Source organism: Leuresthes tenuis, unplaced genomic scaffold (assembly GCF_036924035.1).
Source record: "Leuresthes tenuis unplaced genomic scaffold, fLeuTen1.0.hap1 SCAF_5, whole genome shotgun sequence".
Lineage (NCBI taxonomy): Eukaryota > Metazoa > Chordata > Actinopteri > Atheriniformes > Atherinopsidae > Leuresthes > Leuresthes tenuis.
Window position 1 is genome coordinate 7,664,934 of NW_027325359.1, and position 27,677 is coordinate 7,692,610.

The following is a 27,677-nucleotide window of genomic DNA, read 5'->3' on the forward strand; positions in this document are numbered from 1 at the left end:
TTCATGAAGACACATTTATTAGATCAGTAGAATACATCATCACCATCATCATCATGCCAAACAGCAGCAACAGCAGCACTTCATTTCCTCACTCCCACCGTTTGTCAGACAGGTCCCTCTACATTTTCTCCTTAGAACGGTAGTCGTATCATATGCACATCCAGAGCTCTAGCGTTCAGCTTGTCTCATTAGTCTAAAATCTCTTGAGGCCTACTCCAGCTGTTTCTCATCTTCCCCCGTCATGGCTTCCAAAAGCAGATGAAACTTGCAAACACTCATTACACAGTTTTCTGACACATTGATATGTTGCAAAGCTCAACTGTTCATTGTTCATTGTTCGTAAGTGGTATGTGGACACTGGGATCCACAAAGAGATCCTGTTGAGTTCCTGTTTACATAAAGTACACTGTTGAGTACTAACAGAAGTAGCATGTGCATATCAGAAATTGCTACTGTTGTGTACTGCATAAGCAAACAACAACTTAATGGTGACGACATCAGACTAGTATATCATCGCCATAGCAGTACAAGAACACTACACTAGTATTCACATGCACTTGTACATAGTGTCATACTTGTCAAATAGAGACCACAGTATTTACATTTACATGATGTTCACAGCTATATTGCGAGTTTGCGTTTGCCTGTGCACTGCTTGATTAACAATTTTAATATTCTGAAAAATTGTAGATTTCCTTATGCGACATGCAGTGAAAGAAAATGTTACACTGCACTCTCTGTAGATAATATAGATATGTGCAAGAAATACACTGTAGTACTGATACTGGCTTATTGCTCAGTGCATCTGATTTGACGTGTATGTACTTCTGTACTTGTGTATTAACTTTCAGTCCTCTATTGCCATAACACAATTTTCTTTTTTTTTTTACCAGATTGGTCCAGCAAATTATATAAGAACGAAAGACCTGCAAAAAATGTCATGAGGGGAAAAAAAAGGCCTGAAAATATATATACATTTAAAGTTTCACAATGTATAGAACTTTTTATCAATAAATACACAAGTGGTGGAAACAAAGTAGATCAAAAGTAAACTTAAGTATACATGGAAGAACTTATTATGGCATTTTGGAAACTGAGACAAAACAACATTCTAAATAGTGAGACCAGAAAAATTCTAAAGAAAAAAAAATTGAAATCTCTTTGTATGGAAAGCTTATCTAGGGCATAAACACAAACACATTAGTACAAAATCTCTGTTTACAACTGCTTCACAAAATTTTGCTTAAATAAATTTAGATCTGGGAAAATAACAAGAACCAACAAGACAACTGCAAGCCATTCCCTTTCTTGTGATGAGACATAGAATAAAGTATTTACACGTCTTAATTACATGATTAGATTTGTCAAACTAATGGTCTATGATCATTCTAGCTTCTTGCAGTACTAGGGCATATTTCCATCTCATGTTGGCTTATTGACCAATCTATGATGCAAAAAAATTAAACTGTCCCACACTATCCTTTCCATGAGCATCACTAATTTTGTTTGTTTGGAATTCCACTTTAAGTCTGTGCCTTTAGTACAGTCTGACCTACTCTCCTTGTGTTTGTTGTAGAAAAAGAAAATCAACTATTTAAGATATGTGCTTATGTGCACACTAACAAGGACACCTAACTAACATACCATGACACACTGCCAAGGCCAGTGTAGTCAGTCAAGTCTATAAGGTTGTGATGCATTTCCAGTTCTTGTGCTGGTCGACCCTGTCCTTTTGCAGAGTACAGGTCACAGAGGCCAGCTGAGATGATATGCTCAAATGGTCCGGTGTAATACAGTAAGATCCTGTTTCCTGCAGTCCTCTGTACTGTGGTACTGTAAACACGACTGCCCACTCACTGAACGCACCAGCTGGCAGATCAGGGTAGCATTTACTTTTTAACTTTTCAGCTCAGTCTTTGTGGAAGATGTCTGTTTCACATAATGATGGAGAAAAACATGATAAGCTTTTCAGGTTTACAGAGTGTGATCTGGTTGTCATCTCAAGCCTCAGTGGGAAAAATCAAGGTTTGTGGGTCAGACACTTCGGGGAACCCTCTCCAGTTCATGGGTCCTACGGTTGCGCCCCTTCTGCCTTTCTTGCAGGTGTTTCCACTTGGATGCCAGCCCTTGTGCATGCACATGGCTGTGAGGGTGCACCACAACCTTCTGCTGCTGCTGATGTGTTTGCACTTGCTGTACAAGGTGAGCTTTCTGCCGCTTGTGTTTCCTCTCCCTTTTCCAGACCTGCTCACAAAAGTCATCCACGCTATTCAAGGTCGGGTGATTAACCAAAGACAGGAAGTCTCTGTACCAAAGCTTTTGATTGGGAGTTTCTCTAGGTGAAGAAACATCCTGGGCATGGACACTGGTTGCTCCATCTTCATCACGATGTTGAAGATTCTCCAGCCTCTCTGTGTCAATGACTTCCAGATTAACCTTTAAAACCGTCTGCATGAAGCCATGTTCCACTGCCTGGCAAAGATAGATGCCTGAATCCGTCTTGTTAAGAGTCCGAATCAGGAGGCCTTGGTCTGTGCGGATAAAACGTTCCTCTGATTTGATCTATACAGTTACAAAATTGGAGGCCAAAGAGACAGATTGAAAGACAAAGAGACAATGATGAGAAATAAATCAAATATATTTTATCAAAATAAGCTATTATAATGTCATGTTGCCTAAAAATCTAATTAGCTTTGCTGCTTTTTTTTTAATTCACATAGAATTAGTTGTGACATTAAACATTGATAAAATGTGAACCTGTGTAATCCAGTGAAAAGTTTCCTGATGATTAAGCATAATTTATTAACATTTGTCTGCTCTGCAGGGAATATGTATCAACTAAAAGAAAAAGTCCATTCAAATAGCAAACAGATAAAGTATGAGCTGAACGCAGGTGGTGAGGTGAAACCAACCTCTTGTTTTCGGTCATCAGTGGAACGTTGATACTGCCAGTATGTCATGGCTCTCTGCGACTTTGGACTACATTCAAGGAAAGTGCTGCTGTTCTCCACGCCATACACAGTCTTATTCAGGAGGGTTGCTCGTCCACTTAGTTCATCTGGATAAAGGTAAAAGTCTTATCTAATCACACAAGTTTACTAAAGTTCTTCTTTCTGACATTCCTTAAAGCATTTTTGCATGTGCTTATTGGCAAATGCTATGTTTGAAGCCCATGTGAGATTTTTAAAAACCTTGCTTTTTTCTGTGACGAAAAAAATTCAAGATCGCAATTACTGCTTAAGTCAGAGTAGTGCATCTTGTATTGCTTTGTCACATTTTGTTATCAATTTTCACTCAGTCACTCTCAATCATTTGCTCATCAGGAAACTCATACCACAGTTAAAGTTACTGAAGTAAAAAAGACAGTGACTCAATTCCATATATCCAATGATATAAAGAGGTTGTTTTTAATATACTCAAGTAGGGGTAACTTTTTGACAAGTTTCTACCCTGTTGGATTTTTTTTTCTAAAACTATGTGAAAACCTGAATCTATCTTTTTCCCAAAATGTTTAGTTTTTGCAAAAGCAATTTTAGACAAAAAGTAGAAATAAAAATCTTGCTACCCATGGCATAATGCCAGGATACAATAAGCATCTAAAAGTGGGAGCTTTTGATAAAAATCTCTTTCGTTTGTCTTGTCTTGTGATCTAAATTAAAAGAACTATATATTTAACAGACTGAGTATATCAGACCGCAGATGGAGTCTTGATTTTGGATCAAGGCCACTAGCAGGGCATTAGTCTGGAGGTCTTGGCGACAGAGAGGAGGCCTGAAGGAATCTTGGCCATGTTAATTAAAAGCCTCAAATGAACCGACCCTAACGTTCACACCAACAGAAAACACATAAAACTGACAGATACAACACTACACATAATCTACTGGCTTCTCCCCTCTTTTGATCAAGTCAGGAATGGCCAGATACTGCTTTAGGACCATTCAGTACCATGCAAAAGGGAATTTGCCTTGAGTATATCACAGTATATAAAAACAAGTTTTTTTTGTTTTTTTTTATTTGATGTACCGTGGTGTTGCAGATCTGAGCACTGAGTGAGTGGGTCTCCGTTCCTGATGTCTTGCCTTCTTGTTCTCCTGCAGAAACACAGGAATAAACATCTTCACAACTCAGAAAAGACACCCGCGTTGTATGTGTGTCTGTGAGAAAGAGTATATTTCTACAGGGAGTTTGTGTGAGTGAGTGCGTAGATGTGTGTTTGATTGAGTTTTGGGTGTGTAGTAACAATGGAGGCCAACACAAACAGATAAACAGCAGACACACCATAGCTTCGCAGAAAAACTTTAATTATGGGGTGTGATGAAAGAGGAAGTAAAATTAATCAATCACACCAGCCTGTCATTGTTCTGAGCCGCAGATGCTAAAGAGTGTCATGTTAATAGTTAACTTTACCCTAAGGATATTTTCTAGAAATAATAACTAAATCAGCTATGGAAACACCAAAGCAAGGTAGTTGTTGCACCTTTGCATTAGAATGCTTTCATCCAAAGGTGTTAAATGAGTGTAAGAGTATGCTTAGTTTAGAATTGTTGTACATAATTTGATGTAATTAGGTGCTTTACTCAGAGTACCAAAGTCTAAAAGAATACCCCAAATTTTACTCTCAGCCAGGATAAGACAAAAACTAAAATAAAATAAAATAAAACAACGAGAAAATGAGAATAGATGGACTGAGTTTAAAAATCAGGCCTGTGCCATGGGAATGGCAAATAGATTAACTTTATCAACTCTGCCTTTTTGTTCTTCCATTGAGCACTAGTAGAAGATCCTACCCTATCCCTATACACATACATACAAAATGTATATATATATATGTTATATATATATATATAACATGTTGCAATGTTCATAAATCGTGTTACCAGAATATAACATTACAATACGAACGTGGAGTGTGCATTCACTACCTCTTAGCCATGGGAAAGTATCTGGAGCATTCTGTGCCATCCCACGCACAATAAGGGTCCCTTGCAAGGCAGCATTCAGCACAGGCTTTCCCATAGACCTCACACCGGTGTAGAGGCATCTGAGATACACCAATTTCTGAACCAAGGTAAAGTTGTTGCTATGTGGAGAAAAACAGAGGATAATCAATATCAAATATCTGATGTCTTAATAGGGATACCATACATTTTAGTGTGGGTGTGTGATGTTTTTTTAGGTAACAGAATTATGTTTGGCTCAGATCAAGACGTTGAAAGACCATTTTAGTACAGGTGCTCTGCCCCTCCTACCTGTCAATTAGCTTGGTCGTTTTTTATCCCTATGTCATTTAACTTGACAAGTTAACTATCGTTGAAAACCCAACAATTGAGATCTTTGTGTGATTACACAGCGGCCTATCTCAAAGTGTTTAAACAGGGTATACAAACGTGTCTTTGTTCTGTCTCTCTGCCCTAAAGCAAGGTGTGTCACCACCAAGAAAAAGCATTTGCAGACAGGTTTTTGGACACATCATGTGCACACACTGTACACAAATATTTTTACACATTCCTCTGTGTTATGTTTTTTCTTTTTTTATTTTCAGCTTAGTGCGACTACTTTGACTGCAGCATTTTGTTCTGTTACATTTTGTGCCTAAGATTTTAAAGTAGAAATAGGCACTTCAGCCTATACCTGTTTTGTTGAAAGTTCCATAGCTGTTATGGGAACTGGTTCCTGCAAAATGAAAGGAAAAATCTTATTTAAACAAAGCTTGCAGATTTTAAACTCCCCAAAGAAGCCATGCAAGTGGTAATAGAATAACTTACTCTGAAGACAGTCATTTCTTCTAATAGAACTTCCTCTAAGTCATGCCAGGAGCCTCTGGGGATGGCCACAACTTTCAGAATTGTTCCCATGTCTGGAACAATAGAAGCACATCTTTTAAATTTATGCAACCATCTGTAATTTTTTTTCTAAGAGACAACTAATGATTTTCTGGGTCAGTCAGAGTTACAACAAATGTAAAAACTGCATACCTGTGCCTATGAACATAACATCATACTGGCCGTCTTCTGCTTCTACTTTATCCACCACTATCTGGGTGAACTGGTAGTCTACATCTGTTTTGACTATGATTGGCCGATTGTTAATTGGGTATACGTGGTTGAACATGGCTGGGTGGCTTCTGGCAAAAGTGACAACTTCATCGGGGAGGTCCTTGGTTGTGTCGAATCCACCAAATGTCTTGCTTGGGCACTGTGGAGAAATTAGGTTATTGTAACAGTTACTTAAAATAAAGGACCAAAATCCTCTAAGTTCAGTTAATTACACACGTTAAGCAGCACCAAACTAGTAAAGAGAAAATTGTACTCACTGTGCCAGGCCGTGGGTAAGGAACACGTCCCTGGTAGGGAACCCACTGATAGTTGGGTCCATCTCTATGGGCGTATGGACCCAAGAACACTCTTCTGATGTCTGTCATGCTATACATACACACTGCTGAACCTTTAAAGATGTTGCTAATGGAAAGAAAGAATGAGTCAGGGAAAAACAGGGCAAGATCAAGACCCAAATCATGCTCTTAAATTTTACAGAGAAGACTTCAAAACTTGAATTTGACCTACACTACCTGGATGTGGTAAATACTCCATAGATGATTGGGCTCTTTGGATCTTTTGTGTTAATGAGAAAAACGTCCTCTGAAAGCCAAACAGAGGGCTATGTTTAACAGACAGACATTCTGCGCCAAAGATGCAGCTTTTCATATTCAGCAGATTTGATGAGAAGAAGCTGGATCAGACACTCACGTAGTTCATCAAAATGTGTGTCTATTCCATTACTGCCAGGTACAGAGCAAATAAGTCGAGCTTTTAAGAAGGTAGTCCACTTGTTGACCAGGCTCCTGTGGCCTCCCAGGTCATTCTGTCAGAGAGATCACATGGAGATGTTCAGCGCCAGGATCGTTTTCAAATTCTTTAAATTCCTAATCTTTTTATTTTCATTTTCTCACAACATTTATTTTCCTATATTCAGCTTATTAACCTTTATTCTAAAAGCGTGAGGACTGGCAACCCTAACTGATGTTGTCATATTCAGCTTCTTTTTATCTTATATAAAAAGACAGGTATAAGGAGAAGTGAGAAAGCCAGAGTTTGGTCCCTGTCCTTTTTGTTAATACTGTTATGTTATATTTCTGTAAGAAACATTTAAACTGTTACAGTCACCAGAGAGATGTAGTTTTTACCCACATGACACATATAAATACCATTAAGAACAATTTATGATAATCCAGGCTTTACAGAAGAAACATCCACTATTGTAACCTACTGCATCACAGTTTGTTTTCCAGAATGCAGCACACAAACACAGATGCACAAAGTGCTGGCTCATAAAATGCATTCCACTTGCATTGATTTATGCCAGTAAATTAGAATGTGCGCAAATATGCATAGGCCCGAATTTATACCACATCTTGCATAATGGATGGCTTGTCGTGTGCTGCGGTTAACAGATTCCTGACATTCTGGGTAATTATGCTGTTATGAAGAAGACACAATATTCAGCCAAATTCGAGTTAAAGACTGGACATCAGATTGATAGTCAGTTTACTGAACTCCTTGGATTTGGAACATGAAATTTCCAGTGATTTAACCATCCTCTAGAGCTGAGGGGTGACTCAGTAAGAGCCAAAGCCTGGCATTAGTATAACAGTGCTACCATCAGTGCCATCGTTGCCTCTCAGGTTCTGTGACATTTAACATATTTCTCAGGTTCCTGTCTATGGAGGCAATGGTGTCATACACAACAAAGCCTATTCTTTTTCAGGCTAAAAATAATCACAGATAAATTCTCCTGAAAGCTGCCATTATGAAAGCCACACAGACACCTGACAAATATTTTCCAGATAAAGAGGCAATTTCACATAATGGTTGCATGTCAGTGTGCATCTCTGTGTGTATATGTTGCTGTGTATGCCTAAATTTCCTTTTGTGAGGCCCAGCCTAAGTGTCCATGTGACAGGGTGTGTGTGCGCACTTTGCAGAGTTGTCCGACGCGAGCATATGTGGCTTTTCCAGCATGTTCTCCATCCATAGCGTTCTCTCTGAAGAACAAGTAGATTTTGTCATCCTCTGGATTGTCACCTTCTGGAATCAGATGAACGCTGACAAATCTGGGCTCTGTAAGAAGTACATATATTTGACATCAATGAAATCAACCTCACTGACAGATCTATTTACTACACAGTGGTAAACACGTTCCTATCCCAACTTTAAACGTTTTCTATTGTTAAAAGATTACAGGATTATAAGATTTGCAAATAATCATTATCTTTGTTTAATTTTACATTTTAGATAATGTCCAAACATTTTTGGAATCGGAGTTGTTAACAATGTGCTGAAAAAAATCGAAGACATACTTGTTAGCCCAACCAACTTACTATATAATGACAACTATTTAACATATGTCCAAGGGCTTCACAGTCTACTGCTTGTTATGATCAAGGCTCATATTGAAAGTTGAACTCTAGTGGAGAGAAGCCGACATATGAAAGTGCTTATTGCGCTTTGTTTGTACTGTAATTTTTGAGCCATGTGCAGACAGGCTAAAGCCTCTTGAGTGAAGTAGGAGTATAGTGGTTTGCAATAATATACGGGTCAAGACAAAATAGATTAACTCTTTGGAATTTTCGGCAGTCATCTAAACATTTGTCAAAGCACAGTCAGACCTTTATCTATGATACAACTGAAGAATGAATATGATCTGATTTAACTAATAGCACACATTATTGCCTTGCTATTGACTACCACTATCTATCATACTGTTCAGGTGGTTTCATTTGCTGGAATCAATGTCTCTGTAAAACAAGTACAAATGACTGTCATCAGTTTAAAATCAGAAACTGATATTAAAGCTATGCATCCAGTGGCCCAACTGCAGAATAAAAATCTGATCCTGCAGTTACAGAGTGGTCAGCATTTTGCAGCATCTTATTGTCCACTACAATGTGCTTCTCTTTAATATCGGGATGCCGTCACTCACCGTTAAGCCACCGGGAGTCATGTTGCTCTGTCCTGATTGGGTGATGTTTACCAAGAGTGCGAAAGATGGCAAAGTCCCGGCCCATGAAGTCAGCTGATGTCCCTGCATACAGCTCCCCATCTGAGAGGGAGATAAATAATTTGTCTTGACATTGTAGGGGATATAGGAAAGTACATTTCAATTAGTTTTTTTTTTTTTTTTTTACAGAGAACCATGTGTAAAGTCCAAGTAAATTTGCTGTGGATTAGCTGTACAGGTAGATTTGTAGCCCTGGAAAAACAGACAGTGACAGACGTGAGGAACATCAGGAGTGTGAAATTGACATTAACACAGAGGGCAGAGCAGGGGGCTGAGAAGGGGAGGTAAATGACAGTTGAATGGATGGTGGGTTGGATGAGGACGGACTGGACAGAGGTGTGAGACAAGGGGAGTACATAATAATGCTGGTGAGAAAGGAGAGAGAGAGAGGAAAGGAGATGAGGGGTGATGGACTGGAAAATGGCCATCTGCTAGGTTAAACGGTGTGGTATAACACAGTGTGATTATTGGCATTGAGTGAGGGTACAGAGAAACACTGTCCTCATATGTCTCAGCTTTATTTTCCAAAAAGAAAAAAAATAGTGCAGATTGTGGAATTACAGCAAAGGAAATGCAGTAAAGTGTCATCGACCACACACACCCAACACTTAAATGAGGGGCATTCAGGTTGAAATAGAGTTTACAGTTTTGTCAATGAGGGGTTGTCAGTGTCTAAATGCAAAGCAGGTCCACATGTAATGAATGACAAAAATGCCCTTGTTCTGTTATTCACATTGACATTACACTTTATATAGCTGCTGCAATGAAAGAGCAAGGCACAGGGTGTTTCTGGCCGCACATGGATTTATTGTACACAGAAAGACAGCACAGTGTATCCGGCCTTAAACTCACCCATTAGCATGCATGCAGTGAGCAACTTTGGATCATAGGGACTCTTCCCTCTGCCATTTTCTACATGGGGCTCAAGTCTGAACACACTGTCCTGTACAAAGCAAGACAGAAAACCACAAAAGTTTAGTATGTCATCAAATACGATGCACATTAAATTCTGGCTAATGGAGTTTCACAACTAAAACAACTGCTTCACTATGAGATGGATTCTCTCTGAGGGGCACATTTTTCTGTCAGCACTTCATAACATTCAGGTTGTGATAGTATTGCATTGTTATGTGAAAAAACAGCTTTATTTTGGCCAACAGAATGGTATTTCCAAAATTCTAGCTGGAAAATTATGTTGACAAATGTTTCACAATGATTCCCTGAAACAACATAAAAGAGCATGTCTGTGGCCAATCAATACCCAAAGTAAACATAAAGAACACATTATGTGGCGCAGTGCTTCAAATATTGTTTGCTTATCCAGTATAGCAAACATGTTCTCAAACAGAAATGTTGGTCAATGTGCATAGTATACATCTTTTGAAATACTGTTTTCAACGTTAGATAGTATGATTGGAAAAAAAGTGAGATGGAATGAATTAAAGTAATTACTACTGTGACTCTGTGACCTCAACAATACTGAGTTACATGTGAAGTTTATGATCCACAAAAAATAGAGGATTTTCTAAGGGACATTACCTGCGTCTAATTGTCTCCATATAGGCTTCTAACTCACATTTACCTGTCTGACTTTTGAAGGAGAAAAGAGCAATTTTCTTCTATTATATTGAAATGAACACCAAGTACACGCACACACACACCAGCATACGCAGCAGTTCTATATCCGAGTCATTTAGTCAAATCCTGTGTTTAATTCTCTATCTCATTTTGACAAATGTAATGATATTTTTCTTAGATATATCAAATCTTTCATTAGAGGTAGCATTCACTCACCCTTATAAGAATAGGTTTTACCACTTATACTTGAAATGAGGTGAAATTCAGAGTAGTTTTTCATTTATGCATTATTGTGTCTGATAATGGAAAGGTAGCATGTGCACGTACCTCTGGTTTCTTGCCCACCTCCAAGTAGGAACACACAGGATGGAAAGCTCCTGTTCCACATACATAGAAATGGGTCTGGTTGAATGGCTGCAACAGCTTTATGAAATTTGCACACTCTTTCTGCACAGATAGAAAAGGTAGGAGGAATTGTAGAAATAGTAAAATCATATCTGCAGAATGTAGTTTGGTACTATCTTTCTGCACTAAGAAAGACCTCTGAAAAAGACAATTGGTTAAATAGCAGAATGAGTTTTAACAAAACCTGGATTGATCATACAGCATTATTAGTGCACAGATGTGTGAAGTACCTTTGCTATGCGCACCTCATGTCATCATAGATGCTACCATTTGAACTGTGCAGGCTGGTCCCTGACCTCAAATGATGACTCCTGAGACATATGTACTTGAAGTATTATATTTTGTTTACTGTAAATGGTTTTCAGAAGCTTTCCTGTGCTCATGCTATGATTTTCACAACAGAATCTACCTGTTTTAATGCAGAGGTATGTGAGTGACTGAATGCATTCAGTATTAGTTTTCGGCTTTGTCCCTCACAAAGTTTTGCCCAGATATTCTGACTAATTTAATTCAATTATGAACTGTCCTCATCTCCCAGAAGAAGCTATTTGAGAATCACTGAACAAGTTCCCTATTTTTCCACTTAAACATTAAATTAGATTTCATGCGGTCTTACAATGATGGTTAAAAAATTGCATTCTTTTTTTTCCCCAGCTCATTTGGAAATATGATTCTATTATAATTCTAAGTGGCCTCAAACCTTTTCAGTTTCCTGAATAATCATTCCAGGAATAATATTATGAACAAGCACTGTTTTTCCTTCTTAAAGTACTTTCCCCTGCATCTCCACCTTGGCTCACAGGCTTGCTGTCGTCTTTTTTCCTTAAATTCATGACGTCTTTCAATGCCATTTAAATAATATATCACACATTTTATTAAAATAAGAGATACAATTTCTAATGCAGCTGGTGTGAAATCCATATAGGCAGAAATTTATCAAAAAAAATAAAATTCTTTCATAAAAGAATCATCATAAAAGTCAGCCATAATTCTTCATGATTATAACACATTAAAACACAAAAGTGTTACAGGAGAATTATGTTTGCTTTGTGTTTTTCTTATCTTTTCCATCTTCTTTTTGTTATTCTCATAGAAAAACATAAATACTTTCTATTCCTTTTTATCATTCTGCAACAAATATTTACTTGTTGTTTTACTTTTGTGCTAATTAATTCCGCAGGTATCTATATCTATCTTTTTGATGTATGTATCCATATGTGTGCATGACTCTGATGCCATGTGATATATTTCCTTGTGTTTTGTCAGCACGTACCTCCGTAACCCTGACCTTTACTTTTTTTTTATTCTTAAAAGACCAAGAAAAGGAAGAAAACAAGAACCACAAGTTATGCATGACTAAGTTGATTTGGCTTACTAGGTCATCTGCAAACAGCTGCCCCTGTTTGTGTAAGCTTTTGTTTTCATTTAAGCAGCTTAAATGCAGGTTAGTTTGTCTGAGAGTCAAACTTCAATCAATAATACACTGCTGTAAGTAAATCCATTATGTCTTGCACTGATGCACACAGGAGGACTAAAGTGATAATGTGTTTTTTTTTTCATTAGTAGTTGACAGTGTAGGCGTACCATCATAATAACAAATAGATCGATTTCAAGTGTGTTATAAAAATGGCTACCATCTGAATTGATTTTTGATTGTCCGATGAGAAAGAATGAGAGCCAGTATCACATGGGTGTATGAATCTGAGTACAGATTAGTAATGCTGAACTTGCAACAAGCAGTCCTAGTTTTCTTTTCCTAACTCTTGACACTGATTTAAAGTGTATTTTTAAGCTATGCAATCTCTCCCACTTTTGTTTTTCTCTTGTGGATGTACTGTTATGCTTTTCCTATCCTTCTACATCCTTATTTCCCCTGTGCTTCATCTCCACAACTGTTTGCTTTTAAAAAAACATCAAGGGGCATTAGTAGAATCACTCTCCTTTTCTGTCCTCCTCCCTTGAATTCTCTCTCTCATCCAACTGTAAAACAGAAAGACCACACCCTGGGGTTCTTTATTCATCCATTTCAAAATGTTTACATAAAACACACAAAAGACTTCACAGCGGTTCAGATGTGCCACACAGAAGAGCTGAAGGCCAGGGGCATTTGCCCTGTTCTGGTGAGTGAACTGAGCCACAAACAGCACTGCTTTGAGTGTATATTTCAGCCTTTTGCCCCAGGCCCTTTGGTAGATCAAATTCATGGCTTGTCGGGAGCAGAGACTGTGTGTGTTCAAAGTGCTTCAACACACCACACTAGCTGCTTTGAAAGTGTAGCTTGGCTGGATGCAGGGAGATGTGATGTAATGAAAGGGCTGAGTGAGGTAAGGACTGTTCTGTATCTTGTCAACGACTCATGATTTGTTTGAGGTCCAGCTTCAACTTGAGCTCATTGAATGTTAATGAAATATTGTTATCCTAACAAATACAGTGCAAAGGTTTAGAAATCCCATGATGTAGTGTTTATTTTTCAAAAATTGAGTAATGCTCATCTCAGTAGTGTTTACTATGGTTTAAATGTTTAATATTATCAGTTAAACTGAGTTTGAAAACCATTCTTATAGGAATTCTAGCCACAGTAAAGCACCGGGGTTTATTTAACTGATGTAAAATCGTCTTTCTTCAAATACTACAAATCAGTCTGACTGAAAGAATCACTTTTATAGTAAGGTATGGTAAAGTTGGTTTCCAGATTTGATGTTTTCCCTGAGGTAAGTCTAAGACTATCTTTAAAAAGGAGGATGGACAACCACAAAGGCATTTTGAATGCAGCAGCAGAGGCTTGAAGAAAATTACACTCTGGTAACATGGGAACACTAATACCTATGATCCCTGTATATATGGAAGTGGTTATTACTCACACAGTAGTGTTTACCAGAAAATCTGGCAATAATTACTTAGATTTTCAAGACTTTATTCTATTAAAAAAAATGGCCAAAGGCTTCGTGAGTGATTAGGGTCAAATGACGGTCTCAGTGATGGCTCTGAGATAGCAATCAGACTTATAGCAACCTAAGCTACATGTTCTCAACTGGATTCTCAACACAGTGGCATAATGCCTCATAAAAGGAGTACAAATGGTAAAGATGTAATTATATAGTAGATGTTCTTTGAGACCTGCAGAAGTTTAATAGTATGCATGATATAAGAGAAAAAGAGACATTTTAAACTTGTGTGAGGTTTACTTAAACGGGTAAACAGTTGACCCACTTGCAAGGTGAATGGATTGAGTACTTACAGAGAGATCTTTTCCTGCCCACTTGCATTCGTCTTTTCGGGTGGGAGAAGCAGGCCAAGGGATCTGTAACAGAAAAAGACTTTCAGTATAGTACAAGTTAGAAAACAATCACCTGCACCTATATCCAATAGACCTACAGCTTGTGTGCCTGAATGTGTGTTTATGAGAGTTGGAGGGGTCACTGCAAGATTTGTTATCCACTTTGTTTCAGTTTACTACATTATTCATCAAGGTGTGCAGAGAGCACCTGACATGATTGGAACAGTGCATGACTGCGTGTGACAGCCCTAGTCTGAAATATACATGAAGTACTTTTCTGTAGAAGCAGAAAAGACAATCCCAAGATACCTGAGCCAGGCACTCTGGAGGGAGAAAAACGGCCGTTTGCTAAGTTGGGCAGAATATAAACGGACCTAAGGTCATGAATGTATAAACTAATCACAGACAGACTGTAAATTACAGGCTTTACCTGAGCATAGTCTTTGCTGATATTGAGGAGGTTAAAAGAGAAGATGTGGTCCTTGGCTCCCACCACCAGTCTTCCTTTCTCCTCATCCAACAGGAAAGTGTGGTAAGCTGAACTATTAGCAAGGCCTTCAAATGTCTCAAGGTTGTTAGACTCCAGCATCTCTGCAGAGAAAAATGGAAAGAAAAATGGTGATCAGCTTACTACAATAATTAAAACAGCAGGAGAATGCATGAGAATGAGACTGGGTACAGTGAATAGAGGAAAATAAGTAACATTTGGATATTTTGCCTTTAACAGTATTACACTGATATTCCATTTTTAACCAAATTGTTCTTCACAGTTTCTACATATTATTACCTAAATTTTGTTTCTAAACCCATTATAAACTGTTCCAATGACTAGAAATTGTAAAGCTCGGCCAGGCTGACAGATAGTAAAGAGTCACAGCCAAGCCAAAGAGTTGACAAGTAAAGCCAGAACTGAGAGCCAACCGTCAGATTGTCAACATTGGGAAGTGACCTTCATCAGAGCAGCCAAGCAAAACTTGGTGTTCTCACAATAGAAAACTGCGAGGAATATGTAATATCATATTGCCCTGCCAAGCTTTCAAAGGCCAGACTCTTACTTTACACTAAACCACATCCACACTTGCTATAGGCTGCAGCTCATTTTTTTTAAATCTAATACAATGATCTGACAAGTCTAGAAACGTACTGGTTTTAGCTTTCCCAGCAGACAGACAGACTCATAATTATTGTATTGACCTCTAAAGGTGACATGCTGTCAAAAGTATCTAAAACACCTTTTGTATAACGTGTCCATACACACACACCATACACAAATACACTAATTCTCTCTAATTTCACATTTTGTTTTTAGCAACAAAGTCTTACCAAATTATAATCCTCTTATGGCCAACCACATGAAAATGTGTACAGTTATGGAACACACAAAGAAATGCCTCCTGCTGTGTTCTCTTCCTTTCTCTTTCTGTTTCTCAGGGAGTAAAATAAAAAACAAAAACACTTATGAATGTTTTAGCAGGTAGAATGCCCTTCTCTCTGAAGTGTGTCAGAGCCCAAGAGGGAGGAAAGCTGAAGGAAAATTGGAATAAGAGATAAAAAAAATACCAGGGAGGAGAGAGTATCACACTGACTACTGGTACTTTACACATCCAGAGGCTTGTTCTTTTCAATAAATATCATTTCAAATGTCATGCAATAAAAAAAATGGTAGTTGTAAACTGGGGAAGTGTAACATGTCAGTGTGTTTTATCCTTAGTGAGATGAAATGTTAAAAGAAAAAATTGAAAACAAAGTAACAAACTTCTATTTGTCCATTTGGTCGTATTATCTTATTGTTCTGTAGACATTCACACACACATATACTATATTGCCAAAAGTATTTGCTCATCTACCTTTACACGCATTTACAGGGCTTTAAGTGACATCCCATCCTTAATCCATATGGTTTAAAATTACGTTGGCCCTCCCTTTGCAGCTATAACAGCTTCAACTCTTCTGGGCAAGCTTTAGGAGTGTGTTTAATTTTTGACCATTCTTCCAGAAGTGCATTTGTGAGGTCAGACACTGATGTTGGACGAGAAGCCCTGTCTCGCAGTCTCCACTCTAATTCATCCGTTCTATCGGGTTGAGGTCAGGACTCTGTGCAGGCCAGTCAAGTTCTTCCACACCAAACTCACTCATCCGTGTCTTTATGGACCTTGCTTTGTGCATTGGTGCGCAGTCATGTTGGAACAGGAAGGGGCCATCCCCAAACTGTTCCCACAAAGTTGGGAGCTTAAAATTCTCCAAAATATCTTGGTATGCTGAAGCATTCAGAGTTCCTTTCATTGGAACTAAGGGGCCAAGCCCAGCTCCTGAAAAACAACCCCACAACATAACCCCCCCCTCCACCAAACTTCACACTTGGCACAAAGCAATCAGACAAGTACGGTTCTCCTGGCAACCGCCAAACCCAGACTCGTCCATCAGATTGGCAGATGGAGCAGCGTATGGCTTGGGTGCAGCTTCTGCCATCGAAACCCATCCCATGAATCTCTCTACGCACTGTTCTTGAGCTAATCTGAAGGCCACAGAAGGTTGGAGGTCTGTAGCGATTGACTCTGCAGAAAGTTGGCGACCGCTGCGCACACTGCGCCTCAGCATCCTCTGACCCCGCGCTGTCGTTTTACGTGGCCTACCACTTCGTGGCTGAGTTGCTGTCATTCCCAATCGCTTCCGTGGCCATGGAAGTGATTGGAAAACGTGGATCTAATTATTTGGATGGGTAAGTGAATACTTTTGGCAACATAGTGTATATATTAATGTCAATAGTGTACAGACTCAATACTAGGTTGGTATCCTTGTTATGGATGAAGTTGTGGTGATTTTGTTGGTTTCCTGCTTTCTCAAACCTGATGGGGAGGGATATAGACAGTCTACTTTGAACTGTGTGACCAGCCCTGCGGCTGCTTGGCTCCCTACTTCCAAGTCTTATGAGAACTTGACTTTTAAATCAGAAATTATAAGCCCTGGAGGATTTGAAAGTATTCATGAAATCGTAAATAAGAGATCTAGTCTTTAGTTCTTCAGATACAAATTGGGACTGGTTCCAGACCAAAAAGCTGGATAAGACATACAGAGATGGTTTTATCCATGAAAATCTCACACAGTCCAAATGATAATTTGGTAAGTGCTGACAGATCTTTACAGTTCCAACATGTATGTGTCTCTAAGGAACACACAAGTTGTGCTCAACATATTACATGTTACAACAGACAATTCTATTTGCATTTTTTGTGTAAATTTTCTTGGATTATTAGACATTTGATAAGATAAAGGAGTTATTAGTTTTCACATAACACACCCTCTATCTTCATAATGGAAAGAAGGAAAATTGCCAAGAGCTATGAAAAAGTTTCTGGTAAAAGTATCTCCGTAGTCATGGTGATCAATCAGGAGTGGATCAACTGTAAGCCCCGCACTGACAGCAATATAACATTTAATTAGTGCCTCTGACCCTTTTCCATCTGTAGTGAGATTATGTGTGGGAAACAAAGCTGAAGCCAGAGTGAAGCAATGCTGCATTAGCTGTATATTTTACTTTTGGTCCTTATGACAGGAAAATAAATATGATTCAGGATATCAGTTCTGTTTTACTAAATAGCATCCCAGCATTCTGGTCACACAGCAGTAACTGTCACAACATGTGAGCTAATGATTTGGTTTTCTCTTAGATTTACTTAGAGGTTGACAATGAAGTTCTAATGGTCAATATAATAGCAATAGTTTCCAGCAAAATAAAGCCAGTATCTCATCAATGATACCATCTCTGATCCTCAGTCAAAAGCATTAATAAAACCAAATCATAACTGACAAACCTATGCTCATACTTTTTAAAATGGAGCAGTCTTAGCTGACTTTCATTTAATAAACACTTTTGCTTACACTCGCGCCATGAGATGAGTATGTGTGGTGTGCCTTGGCCCATTTGAGTCCAGTTGAGTGTATAGATGCGTGAGTCACTCAAACTCCAACTACATTATCTGCATGTGTTAAAAGCTCAATTTCATATTACTTCAGTTTGACAAAAAAAGTTGACACGCATTTAAGGCCAGTTTTTGGTTGGACTAACACAATAATTAGTTTTTTCAGGAGTCATGTAAACATACTTACTGTATGAGTTGGCGTACAGCCTGTGAGAAATCCATGAAAATATTTCAGAGTCAGTGGTTCCTTGACTTCAACCAGTCAAAGTTTGCTCATGACCTTGATAGGCAGAGGATTCATTTAGTCTCCTGAAGTTTAATTTGGAAGTGATTGCTTCTGTGACAGTTTGAGCTTTGGGATAAATGGATGAATTGATTAACCTCTTGTGGCACTACATTTAAAAAACTGACACTTGGGGATTATTTACCAAGTCCATGTGTGTAACTCAACAGCACAGCAAATTAGGGTGTGGATGTGGAGTTACACTCACAACAGACATGCACTCCTGACGTCTTCCTTAATCATTATTTTTAGTTGTTTAAAAGTTCACTAATCTTTTTGCTCCCCGTTTACTTTAGCCCTCACATGTGTTTTGTTGGGTTGGGAATTAGAATCATCTTGGTTAGGGTCAGGTAAACATTGGGCTTAAAATAAACCCTCTCACAATGTTTAATGCATGTTAGAAATCTTCCTTTTTCTGGCTTATTCGGGTGACCACTCCTGGTCTATCTGCAAAAGTGGTGAAGTGTGGGCAAGCTGAAATTTCATGCCAGTTTTGTGATTTATTATGAGATGAGGCTGTTTATGCATCAAAACACTGTCACGGTTTATGTTTTAATTCTCATGTTTTTGAGGTCATTTGTTATGTTTTCTGGTCATTTGTTATGTTTTCTGGTCTTTATCATGTTTTCAGGTTTTGTCATGTTTTTAGATTAATTTCTTGTCATTTTTTCCCCTGTCACTTTGTCTCACTCAAGTCACCTGTTTCTGTTCACAGCTGCACATCATCACCAATCACTTCCCCACAGCATATAGTTTCCTGGTTCCCCTCACTCATTGCAGAATTCTCACTTAACCTTTCATGATCACGCCACAAACACTAAGTCTGGTTTTGCATCATAGTCTTGTTTATTCACAGTTACCATAGCCATAGTTTTTCATAGTCTTGTTAATTCACAGTTTAAGTATGTCTGAGATCCGGCTCTGCCGCGCCCTTGGTTCATGTTTTTGTGCTTTTGGAATAAACCTTGTTTTTGGATTTGAAGTCTGCATCTGGGTCCTCCCTTCCTGCATTGTTTTTGACAAATACACACAGAACTGTACCTATATTCTAATGCACAGTTATGAGTTTTGTGGAAGAGCTAAAATTAAATACCGTTTCTGGTCCCAAAAATAAATGACTTACAAGTATATGTCTATGTATTTTCTCCATAATTACTTATTCTAAAGTAAGCAAATAAGAGCTATTGGAATGCTAAAGTTGTTTTATAATCTACAAAGGTGTTAAGCAGCTGTGGGGAAACTGCAATGGACATAATTACTCCATTGCACTTACCCACACACCGCATCATATGACAGACAGGAGAGTAGCATCACCAGATCCACTCTCTTTACACATTCACACATCGCCGGTTTGAAAAAAAAAAAAAAGTCTATGAGAGTAGTGTCCATGGCAACAGCCCATTCAACAGAGACTACAGCTAAGTTATTAAAAGCTAATTGTCTAGAGACAGATACTCGGTGGGTAATGTGTGCAAACCTGTGTGTGTGTACCAGATGTGTGTTTATGGAGTCGGTTTTGTTGTGTGTCGAGAGGAACAGGTTGTTTCCAAGTTACAACAGATCTTAGTAGCCTATGCATGTCTGAACTGGTGTCCCCTCTGGAAAACTATAACAGGTGGGTATGCACACATTAAGCAACACTTGCTTTCATCCCGTTTAACTTGTAGCTTTAAACCAAAAAGCTGAGATTTGTAAGGTGGTTTTGACTTGTTATATGCTCCATGGCCATTTTCACAGAAAAATGAAAGGATGATGTGCTCCACAAGACCTATGTGGTTGACTTTGTTGCACAACAGAGTACAGCAGACAGGAAGAAAGACACAGACAGACAGGTGGATGGGGAAATCAGTGACTTGTAACAGGTGGCAGCTGCAGCCCTGCCGTATTTTGCAAATGTTGAGTTTCCCTCTATAATTATGCAGGTATGCCTATCTATAAGCCTGCAAATTTCTTGTTTCACCAGCTCTCCCTAGTCCCATACCCTTTCAGTTGACAATCTTTCAACTCTTTGCCTTAAGTGAGAAAAAATAATTTGAATTCTCATAAAAAAAATTTAAATCAACCATTCTACCTCTAGTTTGAAGCAGGCAGAAGAGATGAGTTATAATTGGAAAGGGAGAGACAAAGAGGCACAGAGAAAGAGCAATAAGAGGGCAGACGGAATAGATGCAGAGAATAAACAGTCCCATGTGAGACTGATAAAAATAAACTCTTTTACCCTACATTCTCCCCATCTTTCTCTTTCTCAAGTCAAGGGCACAGGAAGTGGTATCTTAGTGCTTCCAAAGAAAAGCAAATACACTTCTTAATAACAATCTACAAGTGGCAACAACACTGGTGTTTGGCCCTTGATGCCACTCAGATATTCAATCTTTCACATGCTTTAAAATATGATTACACACTGAAAAAACACAATATACCAGTCATTGTACTTCTTAAGAGTCTCTGAGTCACCCATGCCTCAGGGAGAACGCCACAAAGGTTCATTCAAGTAATTTGTTCAATGTCAAGCACACATTCTGACACACACCTTTCTTCTAAACATTGCAAATTAGTCTTGTCTGACTGCTATTGTTATGAATAAAAGATTTCACTTAGGATATATTTGTAACCGCATTTTAAACATGCTCAAACTTTCACTATATTCTTATTTGCATCTATATTGAGCAATTCCATTGTGAAGACCGCAAACAACCATACTTCAAATCTGCATAATACTACATCCACTTGTGAGCTATTTGACATGGACACTGGAGACTGTAACATATATAAACAGAGAGGATTTCACCTCCCTCTTTGCAGCAAGTTTGGATTAAGTCTAACCTAACTGACAAACAAATTCATTTGAAAGCCAAAAGAGAAAAATGTGAAATAAAAACAAAAAATTTAAAAAAAATTTTTAAACAAATCCTAAACATACCTCAAGTCAGTCAGAGCAGGGCATAGAGATCTTTAGAGAATGTCAAATCATCCAGCTCTCTTGAGTGTACAAAATGCTGTTCCATCAGATTCAGACTTTTCAGAAAACATTCTGTACACACCCCATGAAACCCCATGAAACCCTGATATTCTCAATGTGCTTATGGTTTAAAGGTCTTGAAGAAAACTTCAAGACTTCATAACTTCATAATCCAGCTCTGATTAAAAATTATTTAACACTGAAGCGAAAACATAAAAACCTGAATTTCTTACTGCAAAAGAGAAATGATGTGGCCAGTGATTATGTGAAGTGGTTTCTAATGTAGTTTTACTTTTAAATAATTTGCTCTTATTGGTCCTGGTATTCAAAAGTAAGATTCTGGTTGAGCTGCTGTTATTGTAGTTGCCCAAATACGTGTTTGTGGATTGAATATGTGCCTTCTATGCAACCCGTTGGCTCTGCGAAAGAAAGAGTTGGACATGTGGAGAAAAAGAGTATTTTTGGCAGAACTCTTACATCCTATAAACTCAAGTACTTTGTCTTTCTTCCCTTGCACAGCTAAAAACATGTGGTCTGCTTCTTGTGACCCATAAACTTGAACACCGTATGAATCTCTCTTCACTTCCCAAAGGACCCATTCACTCTAGGGCTGTGAGTCTGTCTTGCAATCAATTTATTATTATATATACCTTATGGTGCTGCTGTGCACTGTAAGTCCACGGCCACCTATTCCTACATCCTCATTATCACTCAGTCAGAGTTGTTGATAGAGTTGGATTTCACTTTATGTTGAGGTAGCCATGGGGTACCCTTGTTATCTTTCCCCCTGCTCCACTGGACTCCTGCACCTCAACCCTCCCTTTCAAAGATTTGTTGGAGTCTTTAGGCTCAACAGGGAGGGTCGGCTTGTGTTTATGGTGCGGATAGTTTAACTGGGACGTTGGTATGCACGTTTCAATGAGAATGTGGTAACTGGCAGGGGGGACTCATATTATGCTGGAGAAAGCTGCTGCGCAGGTTCACACTTTTCAGATAAACATCCTCCTGCTGTGTTCATATGAATGAAGTCTGTTGGACAGTCCACAACACATGGAGACACATTAATTTGAACATAAAACGTATCCCCAGTATTCCCATTGACCTGTAGGGGTCAGAGTTCCTTCATCTCATCATCCCATGTTTAACTGATTGGACATTACCTCCTCAGGATTGGACATCTCTTACTGTCTGGGCAGGCACTGTTTTGTCATTCTGTAAAGGGAATCATCTGATTTGCTCTATGAGTAAATCAGCTTCACATATCACATGGGTAATGAATAATTTATATTATATTATAAATGATTCATGATGCAATAATCCCATGTCACTTTAATGTGATCCACAGTGGATCATGTTAGAAATTCTGTTGTATTGTAGGAACAATATTTCCATCACACTGCTGTCGGGGATGGTGCCAAATATGGTTTTCACCTGCCCAAATTCAAATGAGTACTAATGGAAAAATTGGAGGTAGAGATTAAAGCCAAATAACCAATCCTACCAGATTGCTACCTGAAGGCTTCCAATAGAGATATCAGCGCATGGGCGTGTTTCTCCAAACTGACAGCCTGTGGTTTCAAATGACTGATACCCTCACAGGTATCATTTACTATCTACAGATGGCCATGTATTCATGTGTGTGCGTATGCGCATACTTGTGTGTATAATTATGGATCCCCGAGTGCTAAGCGAGAAACATTTCACTTTGGTACTGCCATCTGCTGAAACAGACCAGCACCATTCATCCTGAGCATAATTACCATGCAGGAGGGAATGGAGCAGAAAAATGACATTCAGGAAAATTAAAAAAAAAAAAAAAAAAAGAGGGAGGAGGATAAATGATGCTCAGCTGCCTTGGAGTCCAAAAACTGGCACTACTTTTCATTGCAAAGCTGACAGCAGCAGTTGATCAAAACAGGGACAGAGAGAGAGAGAGAAAGAGGGAATTTATCGGACTTTTGTATTAAACGATTCAGCTGGCCAGACATACATCAGACTGGAAAGTCTAGCATATTCAGTTACTTAACTCCACTAAACTGCTGTCCTCTTGGGATAACAGCATGAGTAATTAATGATTCCAACTAATTCATTATTAGTCCCAGCTGAATGCTAAGCTATTAAAGAAAACTTTTAACACTGCAACAAGCTTTCCATGACCACACAACAGTTTCCTTTTCCAAGCTTGATTGAATGTAATTGAACATAAATACTTCTGCTTTTTTAAAATGACTTTCATTTTCAAAAATGCATAGAGATGCATTAACTTATCAAATAGCCAAAGCAGAAACCCATAACGTAAAAACTACCTTGCAAAGACTTAATTTATTGGTTGCCAAATCCATTTACATTACTAGTATTTGCACAAATAACCACAGCCAACACTTCTCTCCCCCGATGGGCACAAATAGACACAAACCATGTGTGGTTTAGGGTTTTAAACTAGCTTGAGTTAAAGGTAAAGGCTGGACATAAGCTTTACCTTTTACAAAGCAGTGAAGAGCTCACTCGCTTACTGTAAAATAAGGACAATGCAAATTTATAAACACACCTTTGTAGGAGAGTTTAAGCCGAGGGACATTGTTTTTGGTCTGTTGAGCTCCGCCGCCCTGCATCCTGAACAAAGTCATCCCACACAGCAGCATTAAGCTGCCCCTGAGAGAGCCCATGGTCTTGAGGCAGAAGAGTCCAGATAGTCCACCTTTCTTTGGATAAACAACTCCTGTGCAGACAATCTCAGATCTGGTTTAGCAGGAAGAAGTGGTGCTGCGAGAAATTGGTAGTGTTGTCCAGTAATTATGAAAAAAAAACTGCGAGTGGGTTAGTCCAGGCTGGCTCGCATTAGGTCTTTCCAGTGCCAGATTAAAATCCCTTTCCCGTTTCAGAGGTCAAAAGCCAAAATTAGAGTCCAACTCAAGAGGAGACAGAACCTGCAAAGCAGAGTTGGGGGTTATAAATCAGTGCCTCTGCAAGTGAGCCTCCTAAGCTAGTTAGCCTATGGAAAACTAAACCAAACTAAGCACAAGAGTTTGTCACCATGATAAATTCAAAGACGAAACGGGGTCTGCCATAATTTTTCTGTCCTAGTTTCTAGCCAGCATTTAACTCTAAATAAACAGTCATTGAAAGTATCTTTCGATACACCTTCAGCTAACGATAGTAAAACAGTCCAGATTGTTTCAGCTGTTCATCCCGTCTGCTTGGTAAGCACAATCCTCACTGGCTGTATTTCTATCTGCCTCTGGTTCTACTTAACACTCCTCTGAACTAGTTCAGCCCCAGTCAGCCCAGCTCTACTCTGTCCCCACCGCACAAGGCACTCAGTGCAACTGAGAACAGCTGAGGCAGGCAGCATAGTAAGAGTGCATGAGAGAGAGGGGGAGAGAGAGGGATTGAGAAAGGGTGAGTGTAGTGTGGGCGGGAGAAGGAGTGAAATCAAGCAAAGACAGCATCTAAGAAAAGAAAACTATGAGTTGTGAGTGTTGGAAAGAAAAGGTTAGGGCAAGGCAAGAGGTTAGAGAGAGTGTGAAAAACAGGAGAACAGCAGAGAATCTAGTGGAACATTTTGAAAAAACTGAGTTTTTTTATTTTATTTTTACTTTCAAGTTGCTTTTGCCTTTTTTATGTTGAAAAGTTTTAAAAATAATACTCAGAAAATAAAAGATGCTCTCTCAAACAGCTGACATCTAAATTGGACAGAAAAATATTGTATTAAAAGGTATAAAAACACAGAAGATAAACACAAACTCGGGATCAAAATGGGAGATCAAGTTATTTTTGATTAATCTATTGTGTTAGAAAAGGTAATTAAAGGTTATTCAAGCACATGGCAAATGACCAGTGAATTTGACCAAGAGGTTTCCTACGGCTGCGACATCAGCATGATATTTAGTTATCGACGTATATATATATATACGTTTTTAATAATTTTTATGGAAATGCAGGCATTTTATGTAAAATTTGGGCCAATGCCAATGCATATGTTTGTAGAAGAGAGAAAACAAAAAAGCCTGTTTGCTTCTTTCATTGAAAGCGTAGGCGTTGCTGCTACTTGTTAATATAACATGAAAAATGTTAGACCTTTCAAAAAGGTGCCTTGGGTATGAATCATTTCTGGCGCAATCATACATCATTATCCATGCCCAAACTTTAGCTTCTTGTCTTTTCTTCTCTCTACAAGGTCAATTGTTTCAGATAATTCATTTATTTTGACAGCTTTCTTCACTATCTTTATCTTTTTTAAAAGGCTAAATGTATCGTAACTGAAATAAGTTCCACCACTTTTAGTTCTTTTGTTATTTTAGGTTCCAGAAAATAATACCAATGATCTCATCACAAATTAGCTTTTACGTTCCTTTACTGGAGATCCAGGCTGTGGAACTGCAGACACCATAACTACTCTAAATGACCCTTGTGTGATGAAAGAGATCAGAAGTTGTATCTATTTGAGTCTGATTTATTGTTTTGAGGGTGACATTACAGAGCTGTTGCTCTCCATTTCCATGTAACTATCTGAATAATTAAGCAAATACATCTTGTCAGGCCTGTCTGTCTACTGGTTTCAAGAATGTAGTTTTTACCAGCTTAATTTTTTTTTATTTCATGCTTTTCTATAAAGTAGCCAAAATATTGTTTATGTATAGAACATTTTACAAGGCCAGATTAAAACATGTGACAAAACATGAATGAATCTAAAATTGTCTCAAAGATGGATCGATTGGGCACCTACTTGTTACTTCATCATTGTCTGAGGGGGAGTTCCCTCTTTGAAACCATCCCAAATGAGATGTCAGTCTCATGCTAAACAGCGGAGCCTCCGTGAGCTGATTCCTGCTCGTGGTGAATGATAATGACTCAAGTAGTAATGGTGTAGTTAAGACCTCTAACAGGCTGTGTCGATCTGGATAAAGAGCCATCAGACAGTGGGAGGAGAGCTGAACTAATCCCGTAGAAAAGGGATGGGCCTCACGGTTATGCTAATGTAGGCTGGTGTTCAGAGGTTCTAGGTTCTAATAAGAACACAGAGTCTGCGGTAACGATCACATTGTTCATTTTAGATATTTTGCCCTTCAGTCTTTGATTTTCCTCAAGTATTTTCTGTTGACTTTTTGCTATCACTGTGTTGTAACCTTTCTCTTTATAAACTTTAAATTTTTTAGTTTATCTGAAGGGCCTGAAAAAACAATATGTTTTCATCTTACAGACTCTAATAAAATTGTTGCAGAGAGTCCTTTGCCTTTACCACCTAGCTTAGGTTCATGCTTGTACGACAGCGATCAAATAAAAAGACGAACACGTCCTTGAGTATGCATAGGTTTTTACAGAGCCCAAAGGAGTTATGTGCTTCAGTCAGAATGCCCCTTTCTAAAGCACCAATTCAGCATTGTCTAAACTCTTCTATTCACTAAGGCAGAGGGCTCAGAACACTTTGACCATCTCAGAGTTCATCAGCTTATATGCGTGAGTACACCGAGGGAGGGGAGGCCTTCTTTAACTTGTCAAGAGGCGTGGTATGTTTGGAAGTGGGGCTGATGAGGATCTGTGAAGTGGGAACAGCCATGGATCTGTCAATACCCCTTCTAAAGCTGGAGCCCCCACCACCAAAGTTCACTTGCTCTCCTTAGATAGTGCTCCTCTACCTCATTAAACCTTCTCCCAACAAAGTACACCACTAACCCTCAGATCTCTCCACGTACAATTTGTTTTCCTCTTCAGCTTCTCTTTCAACATGACCTCAATCCACTTCACACCAATACATGCATAAACTCCCCCCCCAAAAAACCCCATTACTTACTTCATTCTTCCATCTAACCCAACACCCACCAACCCCACCTCTCCTTTTTCTCTGCTTCATCCTCTCTGACCTCCACCTCCTCTCCGCAAACCTGGTGCAATCCCCTAAATAAAATAATTTGGCTCTGCATAGTGAACCATAAGCCCTAAAAAAGACAAATTAACCACATTTGCCACCCACCTACCCTTTTGGAATACCAGCTTCTAAAGTTCACCTCTGGATAGAGCTTCACTTATTGCTGATTCAAGAAAAACAATCCCAAAAAATGTACAAAAACTGTCAAATGTAATACTCTAAATTTAAGAACAGGTTTGGCAAATATTATTCAGCATTCAGATTCAAAGTCCGTCAGCCTACAGTGCCTCTGAGTGGAAAAATGTACCATGTGAGAATTAAAATGCACTATA

At 38.7% G+C, this 27,677-nt stretch overlaps 1 protein-coding gene across 1 annotated transcript; it reads right to left on the reverse strand.

Annotated features, from left to right (window-relative positions):
• sema3ab (sema domain, immunoglobulin domain (Ig), short basic domain, secreted, (semaphorin) 3Ab) lies at nucleotides 1-24,807 on the reverse strand. Its single transcript, XM_072385713.1, has 17 exons — nucleotides 24,028-24,807; nucleotides 14,748-14,908; nucleotides 14,279-14,341; nucleotides 10,963-11,082; nucleotides 9,910-10,000; nucleotides 8,980-9,099; nucleotides 7,975-8,117; nucleotides 6,747-6,861; nucleotides 6,569-6,638; nucleotides 6,314-6,458; nucleotides 5,976-6,195; nucleotides 5,766-5,857; nucleotides 5,632-5,673; nucleotides 4,923-5,080; nucleotides 4,024-4,091; nucleotides 2,913-3,058; nucleotides 1-2,562 (listed from the first exon to the last, which is right to left on the reverse strand). The coding sequence occupies exons 1-17, from the start codon at nucleotides 24,143-24,145 to the stop codon at nucleotides 2,035-2,037; spliced, it is 2,400 nt and encodes a 799-aa protein (XP_072241814.1). The 5' UTR covers nucleotides 24,146-24,807; the 3' UTR covers nucleotides 1-2,034.
• Nucleotides 24,808-27,677: the final 2,870 nt, after the last annotated feature.